This window comes from Oryza sativa, chromosome 1 (assembly GCF_034140825.1).
Source record: "Oryza sativa Japonica Group chromosome 1, ASM3414082v1".
In the NCBI taxonomy this organism is placed as follows: domain Eukaryota; kingdom Viridiplantae; phylum Streptophyta; class Magnoliopsida; order Poales; family Poaceae; genus Oryza; species Oryza sativa.
Window position 1 is genome coordinate 7,863,395 of NC_089035.1, and position 16,225 is coordinate 7,879,619.

The following is a 16,225-nucleotide window of genomic DNA, read 5'->3' on the forward strand; positions in this document are numbered from 1 at the left end:
TGGGACGGAGGTAATAACTATTAGTATGGCATTTCAGAAACGATTTATCCCATAAAAGTGGGAAAAAATCCCTTCATGTCTTAAACCGGCAAAAGTAACTAAGTAAATCAATAAAATCATTGGAACCACGAAACAAGGTCAATAATTTCCCGTTATTGTTTTATTTTCTTGGTAAATGATAGTTCTTTCATTTCTTTAACTTAGTTCAAACAATTAGAATATTTTTTTAGAAACATAGTACAAACGCAGACGCTCACAACATATGCACAATCACCTCTATAAATGCATACATGCACATCTATCTATATGAGCACATTCGAAAGACTGGGCCGGCATATCTTGAGATTGACAAAGTTATAACAAGTGTGTCACTGTAAGAATAATCAGCCATAAAGTGAGCCAACATATCTTATCTTAAGATTGACGAAGTCACCACGACTCCACAAGTCGAGGGGTACATTGTCTACCACTGAAAGAAAAATTAGTCATAAATACGATCATCCGTGTCAAATCTAAAATTTAAATTCGTATAAATTGTTCCACCACAACTAAACTATGCTCACTTCGTTCAAAACAAGAGAAATTAATAATAGAATAGATGGCTCGAATACACCGGATTGTTGATGCCTCAAGAATATGAATATTCGTAACCACTTAATTACCCATTTATCCCCTTCTGATTCGAAAATTTTAATTTATGTATACTTGCTTGACAAGAAAATACGGTTTGAAGAAGTTGAATTTTAAAAAGGGGAAGATGAATTAGTCAAAAGTCAACAAAACTCGAAAAGCCATTCATCACAAAAGGAAGTCCACATTCCCTCCCTTACTCCCGTTCCGTTTCACAGGAACACAACCAATCAGCGTCCCACCCTTGTACTGCTCCCCCCATCGAATCGAATCGAATCGAATCGAATCCCCTCACGATTCCACCAATCCTCCGCCGCCGGAGGAGGAGGCCAGGGAATCGCCGCCGCCAATGTCGCTGCCGGTGGCGAAGCTGGGGACGCTGGCGCTGCGGACGCTGTCCAAGCCCATCGCCAGCCGCCTCAAGAACCAGGCCGCCGTCCACCCCAAGTTCCGCAACTTCATCATCTGCATCGCGCAGGTCGGGGCCTCCTCCTCCTCCTCCTACTCCCCCTCATCGTGTTGTGTTCTTCGGAGAAAGTAGCGCCTAAGGGAAGGAAATTTTGATAAGGGAAAATGATCGGAGCAGCATCCGTTAGGCTCGTGGGAAGGGGATCTGGTTAGGGCTATTTACTCCCAATATCCATTTCTTGGTAACGAAAAACTTACATACTTAATGAAATGTGTGCCCCTCGGGGGAAAAAGGAAAGAGGAAATGTGTGCCCGTGAAAGGGGATTTTGCAGAGTTGACAGAATGTAAAGATAAAGAATTAAAGAGTAGTAGGAGGAAATGTGGCTGTCTTGAATCTTGATGATACTTCAGCACAGTACCATCTGGCGAATGGGTGGAGCAATTTCCAAGAAGCAACTTTAGCTGTTTGGTGTTGTGCAAGCATTTTGTAGTTTAATTGTAGGTCAGTTGGTCTTGATCATCAGCTGATAGATTCATCAATAAGCGTTTCATCCCATTTGAGGTTGTTCGATTCTGGCTTGTCAGAAATGGCTGGACACTGATCTATGATAGGTTTCTGTCTATGATGTGAGCTGTCTGCCATATATGGAGCTTCATATTTCACATATCTGACTTAGAATACACATCATATATTCTTTTAATTAGAGAAATAAGGATTGAGGAATACAGGGAGCATGAACCTTGAGGAGATTTATCCTTGTCCTTAGGATTTATGCTTTTGGAAATTTGTACATCTGGCTTTTTCTAAGATAGAGCCCTCTCAAATGTATTTACGTGTTGTGGGCTGTGGCCGTATCCTTTGTGCCCTTATGAGGTCTGACATATAACTAACCGATTGTAACTATAACAATTGTTACAGATTAACCATCGTGTTACTACAAGGATACAAAGGCGCATTTATGGGCATGCAACAGATGTGGAAATCACACCTTTAAATGAGGAGAAAGCTGTACAAGCTGCTACGGATCTCATTGGAGAAGGCTTTATTTTTTCGGTACTTCACTTAACCTACAATGAACCTTGTATGCCAATAGATTTATAGTAGCCACAGGAATATATTTGCTGGGCTGAAGTAACCTTGCTCTGTTATGTGAAAAAATAAAGAAAATAATTGAAATATCAGGAAATGAAACCTGCATCTTTTTGGTTTTAGGTTGCTGTTGCTGCTTTAATTTTTGAGGTGCAAAGAAATGCAAGGTCAGAGGCTAGGAAGGAGGAAGCTCGTAAACAGGAACTTGAGGTGGTACTTTCTAACGTGGTTCGGTCTAGCATTGACTCATTTCTATATTTTTCTCCTGGAGTTTGAACGAACATAAATATGCTACAACACTTAACAGCCATATATCCCGTATTCACTATTTAATCTTGCACGTAAGAATGAACATACAAAACTCTAATCTATAAGCCCTTATGCTGTAGCCAGAGTAATTTAAATTTGATGTCCATAGGAAGATGTTATAACTCATGATTGCAGTTTGGGTTCTGAAAATTTGTCATGTAAATACGGAGATAGACATATCTAGTATCATAACGACTAGGCCTGTTCATTCTGGGTTTACTCAATCTGTTTAAGACTGAAAAGTGGAAATCAACGTGCTTAGTGTCATATTTAGCTTAGCTCCCAGAGGACACATCAGAAAAATTACTATGCCCAGTTTTGCACAGTTCATCCAAAATCAGGAATGAACAACCCAAATAACTACACTGAATCTTGTATAAGAAAACAATTAGCAGGTGGCAACCTGATTTAGTTTAATCACCAGGAACTGGTCATGATCGATGCCTGACGTATCAGTTGATAAGACATGCTTTAGTACTATGCCTCCTGCTGTCTTGCAGTCGTTTTCAGCTGTCGCAGCCACAGCGGCTGCTGCAGTAAGCAGAGTTGAACATGTCCCAAATAATATGGATTTATGTCTAAATTTATGGAATGCACATGCAGAAATGTTTTTAGTGAACTGCTAGGTGTTCTTCAACCACACCTTGAATGCCACCCTTTAGAAACATTTTGAAGTGTGAAATCACCATTTACCTGGTGAAACTTTGCATGTGGAATGAGGATACCTATTTACTACTCACTGTTGACCAAAAAATCTCTTATTAACTATTAATTTAAAATCTTAGTTCCTGCCAGAATATTATTAGAATATGTAAAGTATGTCATTCTTGATGTGAAATGTTATAAGAAGTTAATCACCGGTCTACTTGACAATATATCATTTAAGTTATCTTCATAGTAAAAGTTAGCAATATGCGTAGGTTCAGAGAGATGTTTGTTTTCATTTCCAGGTTCCTTATTGATAATGCCAAAATATAGCTTAACGGTTGTTTTTATTGATCTCAAGGAATTGAAACAACGGGAAGAGAGTTTATCTAAAGATTTGGAGGATCTTAAACTGAGGCTTGCTGAAATTGAGCACCTCGCTAAAGGACGAGGCCTTTCAGGAATCTTGAACTTCAAAGGTGTTCATGGAGCAGAAAGCAGCAAGGCAGCAACACCTGCTTGATCAATCAAATTAACTTGGGTCAGGCGAAACAGGATGATATTTTGTTAAGTTGATGCGCAAAACACCTCAAAATTTCACTGATCTGTTTTGTGATTCTTGTGTGGCAGTTCATTGCCATGCCCATTCTTTTGGTGTATGGATCAAAATATATGCCGGATGATCCATAGACACCCTAAAATAATAGAGGCCAAGGATAGAAAAAGGCACTGTATCATGTAGATTACTTCTGGGTAAGTAACTATAGAACAAGTTCGAAAGAGTAAAAGTGAATGTGATATTGTACTTTGCTAACACATCACGCACATAGCTACGGCTGAACTGAATGCCTCCTTTTACTCTGTCTAGTGATATTTGTTGAGATTGATTGCATATCAGAAGTAAATGATTTCAACAGATTCTATCTGTTGCTAAACTAATCTGTGCCAGGAACCATGGTTCAAAAATAACCAATCGTTATGTTCTGCTGCACAGTTGGAAATGACCTTTCCACTATCTGAAAAAAAGACACTCAGTAAATATAACTGAATGTAAGCACACATGTCCTTTGTGCCGCTGCATTCTGGAATGAAATTTTTTATTCGGAGACAACATACATACCACTTCTTACAATATCACTTGAAGTTGATATAGCACATTTTTCTACTGCATATACATTTTTCTGTCCTACATTACTCGGTTGATACTAGATACTAGTACATTTTTCTACTACATTCCACTTATACATTTACTCATTTGTCCCCAAACTCCTCACATGGTACATGAGCTACTATACATCTTGCATATATTGGGAGTGTCGCTGCATGCAGCTACACAGATGTCAGATAAGAAGTTTCCATGCCCCTATTTCTGCGGTGAAATCTTCCTGTGAGCAACCTACAAAACCGTAAACCCTACTTTCAACCTTACCATCTTGTGAGTGTATATATACGTGTACATGCATGTACACGCAATCTCTCTCTCTCCTTGCTGACTCGCATCCTGCCATCGCATGCATATATATGCTAATGCTTCGATCTTGCAGCTGAGTTTGTAGAGATCGTTGTACGTACGTCGGCTTGTCGCCGGCCGTCGACATGACCGGCGGCGGCAGCGGCGGCGCCGGGGCGTGCGCGGTGTGCAAGCACCAGCGGCGCAAGTGCGAGCCCAACTGCGAGCTGGCCGCCTACTTCCCGGCGAACAGGATGAACGACTTCCGCGCGCTGCACCTCGTCTTCGGGGTGGCCAACCTCACCAAGCTCATCAAGGCCAACGCCACCGAGGCGGCGCGCCGCCGCGCCGCCGAGACGCTCACCTGGGAGGCGCGGTGGCGGGAGCGCGACCCCTCCGAGGGGTGCTACCGCGAGGTCTCCTGCCTCCGCCGCGACAACGCCGCCCTGCGCGCCGAGAACGCCGCGCTCCGCCGCCAGGCCGACCAGTGCGCGTGCTGCGCCGGCGCCGCCGGCGTCAGGCACGCCTCGTCGCCGACGACGCTGCAGCACCAGCTGCTGCTGGTCTCGGCGTACAACGGCGCCACCGCCGCCAGGCCTGGCAATGTTGTGCCGCACAACGCCACCGTCGTGCCGGGCGGCTTCGTCGCCGCCGCCGCCGGCGTCCGCGGTGCCAACGGCAATGGAGCCATGTCGTCCGTGCGGCCGCCGCCTCATCACGTGCAAGCTCCGGCGACGCAGACCGTGACCGGCTTCGTCGCGCACGCGCAGGACGACCGATACCGCGCCGTGTCTGTCTGCCCGCCGGCGGCGAACGCCGCCGCCGTGCCGAGGTCCGGCGCAGCTGTGAGAGGTCAGGGTGACTACAGGGACAAGATCAGCGACGCCGCGAGGTAAGCTGAAAGAGCTTCTCTCTTTCTTTTGTTGACGGTTCAGGGTTTGTACGGGTGGATGTATTGGCTTCGTCTGCGTTGTGTTTTGCAACTGCAGGTGATGCTGGCAGCAAATGGCCAGGAGTGGGTCAAATTAGAATATAATACACCTTCTTGAGTTCTTGTACGTTCATCAGCTTCAGAGATGAGTTTCATGCTAGTAGCAGCGTTGCCAGAAAAGCTCTAGCAATAATATGCTGCAAAAGTACTAATTAAGGTCTAGGAACCAGCTAAAAGCTCAAGCAATAATATGCATGAACATATCCCTTTGATGTATGGTTCTCAGACAAATAATGCTATCATCTCACAGAAGAAATGAATATAATCATTTCGGTTACTCCTTTAAGCTGTTAGTGCTGAACTTGAGTACTCCCTCCGTCCCAAAAAACAAACAAATATGAGATTAGATGTGACATATTCTGATACAACGAATCTAGACAGAGATATGTTTAAATTTGTAGCACTAGGATATGTCACATCCAGTACTAGGTTGGTTTTTTATGGGATGAAGGAAGTAAACTGCTGGAGTTAAACGACAATGACAAAACACTAAGGCCAACTGAATCAATTTGATATTTGTGTATGAATGACAGATCAGTAATAAAATTCATGTCTTTGAAGACGAAATGAATACTAATATATTTCCCCAGTAATCAATATTTAAGTGGAGAAATGAAAACACGACTTGTAGCACCCATGGCACGAGCTCACTGGAGGGCTTCTTCCTGCTCAAACCTCAAAAACAAACTCAAAATTCTGCATGGCTTGATGTGGGACAGCGATAACCATGTTCAAATCATGTGCAGGAAGGGTAGAAGACCAGTTACAGAGATTAAGAAGTCTCTTTAGGTACTTGTGCTTCATTGTCCCCAACTGAGCCAACATCACCATTGCTAATAAAGATTCACAAAAATGAATAAAATCAGCCATGTCCTTATGAGCATGAGCACGCAAATTTAGGAAAGCTCACCTTGACTGAGCAGGATTTTGCAATGAGGATGAGTCAACTTGCATTGTTACAGGGCCATCGTTCACTAAAGAAACCTGCAAAAGTATTGAATTTACATCTTAAAGGGTAATAGAGCACAAAAAGGCAATTACAGCATATGTTTATTCAGAGGTACCTTCATCATTGCTCCAAAAATGCCATCTGCCAAGACGAGTTAAAAGTATAGACATGTTAGAAATAGCTCATCTGACAATGGCTTACAATAAATAAATTTTGTTCTCTGAGCAAATACTTAATATAAATGTTCATGGTAATATATCAGGGAAAGTGAAAGGAAAAATAATAAAAGAGTTGAACAATTATAATATATTGATAGCAGAAGTTACTATGGTGAAGTACAATACCAGCAATACATCTTAGAATGTGCTTTATAAAATAATCTTGAGTGTAGGAACCATGAGAAACATGGAAAAAAATCACTTAAATCCGCAACACACCAACATAGCCATATTTGTGTGGATTACAAAAGAACAAATTGTAATAAGAACAACAATTAGATAACCAGGAACTCAGGACTGCTAGTTACATAGTGCAAAAAGAAATGATAGATATGCATTATATATTACCTTTCACTGCATCAGCTGAGTATGATTTCTGGAACTTCTCGACTAAAGAAGCATAGAATGGCTTTGCTTTAGCAGGTGGCATAGCCACATGAAAATCTGGCTTGTTACCCTTCAGGATTCCATATAAGGTAAATTGACTGACTGAATAGTATATCAGCTTAGTAACGGTGTCAATAACAACAAAGCTACTACAGCTTAAGAATTTTCAAATCTGGGACTAGAAATGCTGTATTATATTACTCCTACCTAATAGAACTTCAAATTTCCGCTGCAAAACCTGCAAGAAGGAAAAAGTTATTTAGGTTCATCTTCAAACCTCAAATGAAGTACAGGAGATATATGTGACATGCTTGAATAGGTTGTTTTTGTCATATTGATACCAAGATGAGTCAGGACTTACACTTTGATCCCATGCCTTTTCAGTCTTCTCATTAGGAAATAGCCTCATGTTCAGAACCTTCCGACAACTGCGTAAGGTCATGTTAGTATGAGAGTGACAATATAACACAAGGATACATCATACATTTACTGAAGATCTGAGCATAAACAAAATTGCAGGAAACGCAAAGATGGAACTTTTGTAATTGAACTAGAACTAAGAAGCTCTTTCCAAACTATACAGTATACACGTTTCCAGATCAAACATGGCAACAAGTACTAGTATCATTGATTTATCAACAACCATCATTTCTTCTCCCATTCTACATTACGAATTCATGATATCTCCCTCCACTAAAGAAGCTAAGTAGCTAATAAACACGTAAAAAATAACAGATTCCAGATTCAGTGAGATGCGAGAACGAAATAGTAAGAGCAGGTAAGCTGGGCACACACATGTAGTCAGCGTCGGCGTCGGTGTCGGCCTCGTGGACGCCGACAAGGACGAGGAGGCCGGGGCCAATCGCCGACACCACCCGCCCCTCCACCTGCAACCAAAAAACCCACGGGAACCAACCAATCAGGAATCAGCCGCTCGCCTCCTCCTCCTAGCTAGCGAGTGGGAGAGGGGAACCCGCTCACCTCGACGCTTGCCGAGAGGACACGCTGCACCACGGCCCTCATCTCCCTCTTCCTTCTCGCCTCCGCCGCAGCCGGATCTCCGGGCTTCGCGTGCGGCGCCGGGCGAGTCGCCGGAGACACCCTTGGGCGGCGGAGGAGCACGGAGACGGTGAGAGAGACGGATGGCACGATGGGCCGAGGAAAGTGGCCACGGTTCTAGTGGGCCAATATGGGCCGGGCTTTACCAGAACTGGTTGAATTTTCTCTTGGTTTACTGACTAGAAACCTGAAATTGTTCAAAACCTGACAGAATATATAACAGCACGCTAATCATATGTTCAACTAGCTGGGTGACCCGCGCAATTGCACGGCTAGCACCTATATAAAATTATATATTTTTAATATGATTTTACTTCAAATTTGTTAAATAGTTATCTCGTTGTCTTAAGATTTTTAAAGACTAAACCTTATTATCCTCGTGTTTTTAATTTTTTTTAGTTTTTAAAAGTCACAACAGTTCCTACCCCTTACTTCTGTCACATTATTCTTTATTTGCTTGCTCGATCTACCACTGTTTTCTATTCATTCTTCTTGGAATCTTTAAAAATTGGATCTAAAAACTTATAGGTTTTAGAGTTTATTGTTCTGTTGGGTATCTTTTTTATAATTTCTAGAAGTCCTGACAAACACTGCCATTATATTCATCCATGACCGTCCACTGCATCTTCTCTTTTATTGCCATCGCTATTTTAAAAATCGAACATAATTATTATTTAGGTTTATTTTTTTTACTTTCTAGAAGTTCCGCCAAAACGTCAGCGACTTTGTCACTGTACTCCTCTACGGCTCACCCGCTGCCGCCCTTCTTTATTGTCATTATGATTTCAAAATCAAACGGATTATCATTGGGGTTTATTTTTTTACTTTTTAGAAGCCCGAACCTTTAAAAATTGGAGTTTATTGTCTTGTTGGGTTTCATTTTTTTTATAATTTTTAGAAATCCCGTCAAACGCTACCACTGTACTCCTCTACGACCCATCCGCCGCATACTCTTTATTGTCATTAGGATTGTAAAAGTTGAACATAACTATCGTTGGAGTTCATTTTTTTACTTTCTAGAAGACCCACCAACCATCGTCGACTTTGCCATTGTACTCCTATACGACCCGCCCGTTGCCTCTCATTTTTATTATTATTGAGATTTTAGAAATCAAATATGATTATCATTAGGTTTATTTTTTTTACTTTCTAGAACTCCTGCCACCCGCCTTGACCGATTGCTTCACAACCTGCCCGTTGTACTTCTTTTTAGTCGTCATTAGGATTGTATTTGTTGTTTTATTAATAGTTTTTAGATGTCCCATCAATTGCCACCACTCTGCTCCTCTATAGGTATGTTACTTAATTAATCCCGTCCTATGTTTCAGATGGTTTTTTATTTTAGTAATCTTTATTTTTTATCACCAATTTTAGTTATTTATAAATTGTATTCCTAGATGATATCTTATTTTTCTTTTTCTAATTTCAGAATGTATTTTATTTTTCGTATTGTGTTCTTTTGATATTTTTATTTTTTATTTTCAATTTCAGTTGTTTTAAAATTGTATTCCTACTTTAACTCTCTTTTTAATTTGCCTAATTTCAGATTATATTTTATTTTTTATTCCAAATTTTAGTTAATCTACTATTGGGTTCTTATATTTACTCTTATTTCAATATTTCTTATATTTAATTCCGAATTTTAGTTAATTTTAAATTATATTCCTACTTGAACTCTTCTTTTCTTTTCTTTTTTCTAATTTCGATTTTTTTATTTTTTATTCCGAATTTTAATTAATCTCGTATTAGATTCTTATATAGACTATTCTTTCAATATTCCTTATTTCTAATTCCGAATTTCAGTTATTTTTAAATTGTATTCCTACTTGGACTCTTTTTTTTTTTGCTAATTCAGATTTTATTTTATTTTTATTCCGAATTTTAATTAATCTTGTATTGAGTTCCTATATGGATTCTTCTTTCAATATTCCTTATTTTAAATTGTATTTTTACTTGGACTCTCCTTTTCTTTTTTTTTCTTTTTCTCTGATTAATGTGGGAATTTCTAGCCCCCACAGCGAACGTGGTGCTTCTTTTCAAAGCTGTTTTAATAATATAATAGATAGATAGATGTTTCACTGCTTTGCCAATATTTCATCCGAAAAATTATCTTTGCCACCGAAAACATGAGAAAATGGTACCCTCAAACCTCTCGTGTAGTCATGTTTACATACTTACAAGTTATTACAGTATGAACTTTGATTTACATGGACGTGTATAAACCTGAGCAGGTAACTTTACAACATGATCATGTTTTGTTGTATTTTACAAGTAACACAATCTCTAAAGTAATTTTGTTCTACAAGCACAACAAAGCAAACCTACAACTACCAGCAACAACAGCAGCGGCTGATCTTGTAATCATTGTGAAGTCTGAGCACTAGTTTGCGTTTCAGCTGCTTCTCCTGAAGCACCATCTCCATGGCCATTTTCAGTTGTCGGATGACCATCAATAGGTTTACCCTCAACTGGAACAGGCCCTTCTTTCACCAACTCAGATGCTTGAGCTTCAGTCTGCTCTGGGATATCAGACAGCTTGTCCTCTGGTTTCTTCCTGGAAATCTTTCTACTCAGTATGCTTGTCAGTGATCTACCTGGCTCACCTGCGTTTTTCTCCATCACCTTGGCTACATCTTCTGTCAAGTTCTCTGCATCTCCCGCACTCCTTGTCGGTTTCGCATCTTCATCGACTACTATCTTTATCGATGTCCGTTTTTCACCGGCCTCCTTAAGGTTTGGACGTGGAGTTTGTGGGATCTTCGGATCAAGCTCTGTTGCACTCTGAGGCCCTGGCGTTGTAGGAATACCGGGATCAATATCATGGAAACTTCCCTTCTTCAAGCTCTTCCGGAAAAAGGAGCCAAAAAAACCCCCTTGTCCACTGCTTTTTGGGGTAGGCGCATCCTTTGATTTGTCAACTTCTTTGTAAATCTCCGTGTCAGGATTACGTGCTCGCCCTTTCCGTGATTCCCATGTCTTGGGAACTCCAGTGCCAGGGCGATGCACATATAATCCTCCAGGTTGTTCTTGCCCATCAATGTTAATGTGCTCCACTTCATCTACTAAGACTTGCTTTTCATCAGGCAGTTCATCAGCATTAAACTTGTTGACGGATGTTGATATTGGTAGTTCAGCATCAACTTTCCTTGATGATTCTTCCAACCCCTTCTCCTGAAAATACAATTGTGAATGAGTTTAGGTAGGGGCGAACTTCAACAGTTTAAATACGTACTTGCAGTTTCCTTTTAAAAGCTTTCAATGCATAATGTATAGTTTAGCTCAACAGTTGTTTTACTAGATAATATTCTGATGAAGAGGATGTGTCTAGTGCTATCAATCATTTTGCTGCAACTTCCCTACCTTCATGAAATGACTACTTACATGTTCCAAAAATATACGGAAAAAAAAATTAAAAATGTTATCACCAACCTCTGATATATCTTCAACTGTTATTGCCAAGTGAATCCTTCCTTTCTTGACATTCTTGAGTGATATCCATTTGTCATGTCTCTGACCACCCCTCAGCTCATGGATATCTATAGTACATGTTCTGTAAACAAAATGAAGTGTAATGTACTTTCACTTTTTTTCTAGTATAAAATACCAAATAGGTCAATTCAATATAAAACATCAGAAAGGCTAACTCTGAGGCTGAGATAAAATAAGTGCCAAGTTGTCATCTTTTACAAAGTTAAACTGAATACAGCAATGAGTTGATGCCAAATATAGCTGACCATTTAGCAACACGAGTTCAGTAAACAGGACATACCCAAGCGAGTCATCAAACATGTGGTCCTTATCACACACTTCCATGGCAAGTTCATTTAATGACTCCCACGATGTAATGGGTATTTTGAATTCTTCAAACCACTTAGGGGATAGTGTTTTCTTCTGTATCTGAGTTTGGAATTTAAAAGGACCAAGACGACCTTTCACATAAGGGTCGGAGAGCCCTATATAATGGAATGTAAGGTGAGTCAAAATCAAACAACGGGCAACATGAACATTAATGCAGGTAATTCTCACCATTCATATCAGATGGTTTCATGTCGGATCCTTCTAAAATCTCAAGTTTCACATATGCAACAGGAGGTCTCTCCTCAATGCTGAACCAGTCATTGTCTGCAGAATGTGAAGAAGTTAATGCAAAGTAAACAGCAATAATGGTTATCATATTTTTTCTTGAAACAAGACTGGAAGTCTGTCATCAGAGAAAGTTAGAAAGAGAAATACTCTTTTTCTAAAAAAAGGTAGGTTAAAAAACACAAGGCAATGACAGGGTTTGAAGGGGCGTATCCTATTAGCATTTGCTAGAACACTTGGCTAAAGCAAGTGGTCTAAAGAGGCCGATTCATATGATAATAGACTAACCCTACAATTGTTGGAAGCTAACACAAAATATAGGAGGATTGAAAGGAAAACAACAGGAATGAAAGGATGATTCCTTAAACACAAGCAGAAAGCAAAGCTTCCTCCTACCTGAGGGAGTCGATACAAATTTTTCCACATCGATAACAAGCATATTGGGCTGGAAGAAGAAAAGTTGCATCAGCAAGGAAAAAATATACAATGAACAGCCTTCAGCCAAGGTTCATAAAAATCTAACCTCAACTAATGTCTGCCCAAATGCAGTATCCATCAACTTATCCTGGAAAAATTCCAAGGGGCCAAGTGATCAGTAAAAAACAAATTCACTAACATTGGAGAAACGAAAATTATGGTACAGGAGAATCACCAGCCATCCTGAAATTCCTGGAAACTCAGTGACATCAAGCCCATGACCAATGAGTGGCTTTACAGTCATCTGAAAATAAGGAGGCTCCACAAAACATAGTCTTACACGGCCAAGAAATGGCCAACTCCGGACAAACTTCACACCGACTAGAATCTGCATGATGAACATATGCATGTTCTGAGTACAATGTAAGGGAAGAAACTGCTTAATGAACGAATATATGCAGAAACTCTATAACTTTTTATCCTGATTTCCTGGGGAGGGTTTTTTACAATAATATTTTGTTAAACAAACAGTTCAGTGCCTCTCTTACATTTTTAGATAATGATCTCCCTTTACTATTTTACTTTCTTAAAAATGAGAAGAATATGTATCTCCTTTCTTGACAATGAAGTCCCCATTCCCTTTGTTAGCATCACAATCAACCTACACAAGCAACAATGGTGCTTGCCTAGAATTTCTTTGCCTCCATTAAGATAACGAAGGATTTTTTTTCTGTTCCTTTCGCTGGGTCAACAATGTCCTTATCTGTTTTTTTCAAGCAAGGTTAGTAGAGAGCATTGACCATTTTTTAGCAAGAGGTTAATAAAAAAATTATGTCATCAATTTTTTTTTGGGAGAATTATGTTACTCATGTAGTTTTGAGTTAACATGTTAATTTGAGTATAATGAACACGGAAGATCAAGAGACTTCTGCAATATGTGTATCTTGTTAATCTGTATAGTTTGTTCACATACTATTTGGATATCAGAGGCAACATCATCATAACATAAATTTCAATCCACTTAGGATGAAAGGAGCTTTCTTATGTTAGAGGGAAATACACCATACTTGTCTCAGCACCAAATATCTGTCTGCTTTCGTTAGAACCACAAACAAATAGCTTGGATGATTTCAAGATCAAAATAGACTGAAAAAAAACCTGAAAAAGTTAAGTGTGCCTAATGAAGCAGACTGTAAAAGATACAAATAAATCTAGTGATTGGACTTAGTGTAGTATCTCCGAAATCAAACTTACCATTAGATATAAACAACACAGAACTTGAAAATCCATGTGCTGTAACGGCTTTAAAAGTTGATTATTTCTAATAGTATGTTAAGTTGATCTTGTTAGTGACAGAATAATGAAGCTAAGTAGATAAATTGCATCCCCTTAAAAACGTAGAACTTGCCTTTCCCTCAACATGCATGCTAGTCAGATGCATGTTTGCAGTCATTCCAAGTCCGACACTCTTATGCAGCTGCATAGAAAGTACAGCACTCATATCTTCAGCAGATAGAAAATTCATCCCTATCTCCAGAACCTGGCCATCAGATGGCACAAAAATCATTACAATTTTTACCATGGACGAAAAAGAAATACTCAAATCAGAAGACATTAGTACCCACCAAATGGTCATCATCTGATGTCTCAGGTAAAACTCTCATTGAAGTAAACAGTGGTGAATTCCTGCCCATATAAAGCTCCTGAACTCCTGCTTTACTCTGCGGGATAACTACAACAGTTGAGCTATTGAGGGCAATGCCTACTTAAAGAAATAAAAATAAATTTATAGAACTTCATGGCAAAACTAGAACTTCAAGGTACAATTCATATAGTGGAATCTCATCAATTGCAAAAGCAAGAGGCAAGAAGGAAACCGTACAACTGTCCAAGGTTTGAACTTATCCAAGAACCATGGTATTATGGGTCGTAGAAGTTGTGAGACGATCTTCTCCATACAGATAGGCCACATCTTTTTTATTGCATAATTTAACCAGCGTACTGATTCTGCATCAGATAGCAGCTGATACATAAAACAAAATGAGCTAAATCTACTCAAGCGTTCTCAGACGTCTCAGTAGAAATAGAAAAGTAGCAAAAGAATGTGGGAGCCTAGTTAACCAGGTTCATCCTTGCAAAATATAAAAGAAGAACAAATCATAGATCATAGAAAGGAGCATACTCTTCGTTGGTAGGCAGATTTCATTTCTTCATGTTGTATTCTCTTCCGCAATTTCATTGCACAGCGAGCATTTACCTACAATGAAAAGGTAACACAATATTTACTTTAGTTCTGGAACGAAAGAGTAACATATTTTTGTTTCATTTCGATTATCTGATGTGTAAGACATGCCGATTCATCTATATTGGAAGTATGAAACTATGAATTCCACTCTATCTCTTTTATTTAAAAGAGAAATAAATTCTATTCCATAACATGAACTTTAGTACATATCCAATTGTGACCAAATAATTCCATAAAAAAGGGCCAAAATACAAAAATTATGGAATACATAAGATTAATAGGGCAGTATTGATGTCCCTACCATTGTACCAGCTGATATATACATATGGATAGAGAACTATCAATTAGCACCATGTCCCAGTGGTAATCAACCAACCATAGTCCATAGCACACAAGCAACCATATAGCATGTTCAACCATTCCAAAGCATGTCGATATACATCATTTTCTCCCATACACACTAAGAATTATACACTCAAGTTTAAAGAAAGCGCAACCGGAATCAGATATTAAATCAGTCACATCGCAGAAAGGAAAGAAATTTGCAACCGGAATCAGATACAAAATCAGTCGCATCGCAGAAAGGAAAGGAAAGGAAATTTTCTGATAGAAACAAAAGGCAAAAAAAAAAACCTCCCAGAGAGCGATGCATCCATCACAACTGTCACCTAAGCATATGCCGTAAAGGAGCTCAAAAAAGATAAAAAAAAAAGTCGCATCAACTTATCAGCGAGAGGCGCGGGCGGCAGCGGCAGAAGAGCACCGTACCATGTAGAGGTAGAGGAAGGCGAGGAGGAAGAGGACGGAGTGGCGGAAGCCGAGGGAGCCCGCGGCCCACAGCGCGGCCAGCACGATGCCGATGTGGTACACGATGGGCAGCTCGCCGGCGTCCATCTCCCCTCCCCAGCCGACGGCTGCTCCGCCGCGGAAGCGGAACCCCCGCGCTCCGGGCCGGCCGGCGAGCCGGCGATCTCTTTTGCCGCGAAGAGCTAGTCGGAAGTGGCGGGCGCGAATCTGGGTGGAAACGGTGGCGCACGCGCGGACAAGGCGACGAGCCGACGAGAGTGAGGCGTGGTCTGGTCCGGAAAAGTTATTTTGGGAAATGGTAGGGGCCTAAGTGAGAAACTGTTGCCAGAAAGGCACCCAACGTCGACCAACAGAAAAAGGTGCTCGCGCACGCGCACCCAACTCAACTCCGGCTCGGTCAGGTTCATGTCATCATGTGCCAATGGGCACAACCTCTTTCGTGACTGGTTGTTGTCTAACACTATCAAGTTTTAGGGGCTGTTTGGTTCCCAGCCACACTTTACCATTACTTGCCAACAAAAGTTGCCACACCTTGT

The 16,225-nt window shown here is 40.3% G+C and overlaps 4 protein-coding genes across 5 annotated transcripts; 2 read left to right on the forward strand and 2 right to left on the reverse strand.

Moving 5' to 3' along the window:
- The first annotated feature begins 834 nt into the window (after positions 1–834).
- On the forward strand, positions 835–3,899 carry LOC4327695 (uncharacterized). The gene is made up of 4 exons (XM_015788843.3): positions 835–1,108; positions 1,959–2,093; positions 2,253–2,339; positions 3,445–3,899. Exons 1-4 carry the CDS (start codon positions 980–982, stop codon positions 3,604–3,606), a joined length of 513 nt encoding a protein of 170 aa, XP_015644329.1. The 5' UTR covers positions 835–979; the 3' UTR covers positions 3,607–3,899.
- Positions 3,900–4,679: 780 nt separating this feature from the next.
- On the forward strand, positions 4,680–5,810 carry LOC4327696 (protein ASYMMETRIC LEAVES 2). Its single transcript, XM_015788621.3, has one exon. It carries the CDS (start codon positions 4,680–4,682, stop codon positions 5,427–5,429), a length of 750 nt encoding a protein of 249 aa, XP_015644107.1. The 3' UTR covers positions 5,430–5,810.
- Positions 5,811–6,014: 204 nt separating this feature from the next.
- Positions 6,015–8,250, reverse strand: LOC4327697 (uncharacterized). Its single transcript, XM_015788733.3, has 8 exons — positions 8,060–8,250; positions 7,874–7,965; positions 7,440–7,506; positions 7,286–7,316; positions 7,040–7,180; positions 6,589–6,614; positions 6,435–6,508; positions 6,015–6,357 (listed from the first exon to the last, which is right to left on the reverse strand). Exons 1-8 carry the CDS (start codon positions 8,099–8,101, stop codon positions 6,297–6,299), a joined length of 534 nt encoding a protein of 177 aa, XP_015644219.1. The 5' UTR covers positions 8,102–8,250; the 3' UTR covers positions 6,015–6,296.
- Positions 8,251–10,264: 2,014 nt separating this feature from the next.
- LOC4327698 (C2 domain-containing protein At1g53590) lies at positions 10,265–15,965 on the reverse strand. 2 transcript variants are annotated; one of them, XM_015766200.3, is made up of 12 exons: positions 15,651–15,965; positions 14,820–14,894; positions 14,520–14,644; positions 14,263–14,358; positions 14,046–14,177; positions 12,873–13,025; positions 12,744–12,785; positions 12,617–12,665; positions 12,164–12,259; positions 11,907–12,090; positions 11,567–11,687; positions 10,265–11,308 (listed from the first exon to the last, which is right to left on the reverse strand). In XM_015766200.3, exons 3-12 carry the CDS (start codon positions 14,607–14,609, stop codon positions 10,499–10,501), a joined length of 1,773 nt encoding a protein of 590 aa, XP_015621686.1. In that variant the 5' UTR covers positions 14,610–14,644; positions 14,820–14,894; positions 15,651–15,965; the 3' UTR covers positions 10,265–10,498. The 2 variants fall into 2 exon arrangements, with proteins under 2 accessions (XP_015621686.1, XP_015621685.1); XM_015766199.2 differs by having other exon boundaries at positions 14,520–14,660.
- Between the last annotated feature and the right edge of the window lie 260 nt (positions 15,966–16,225).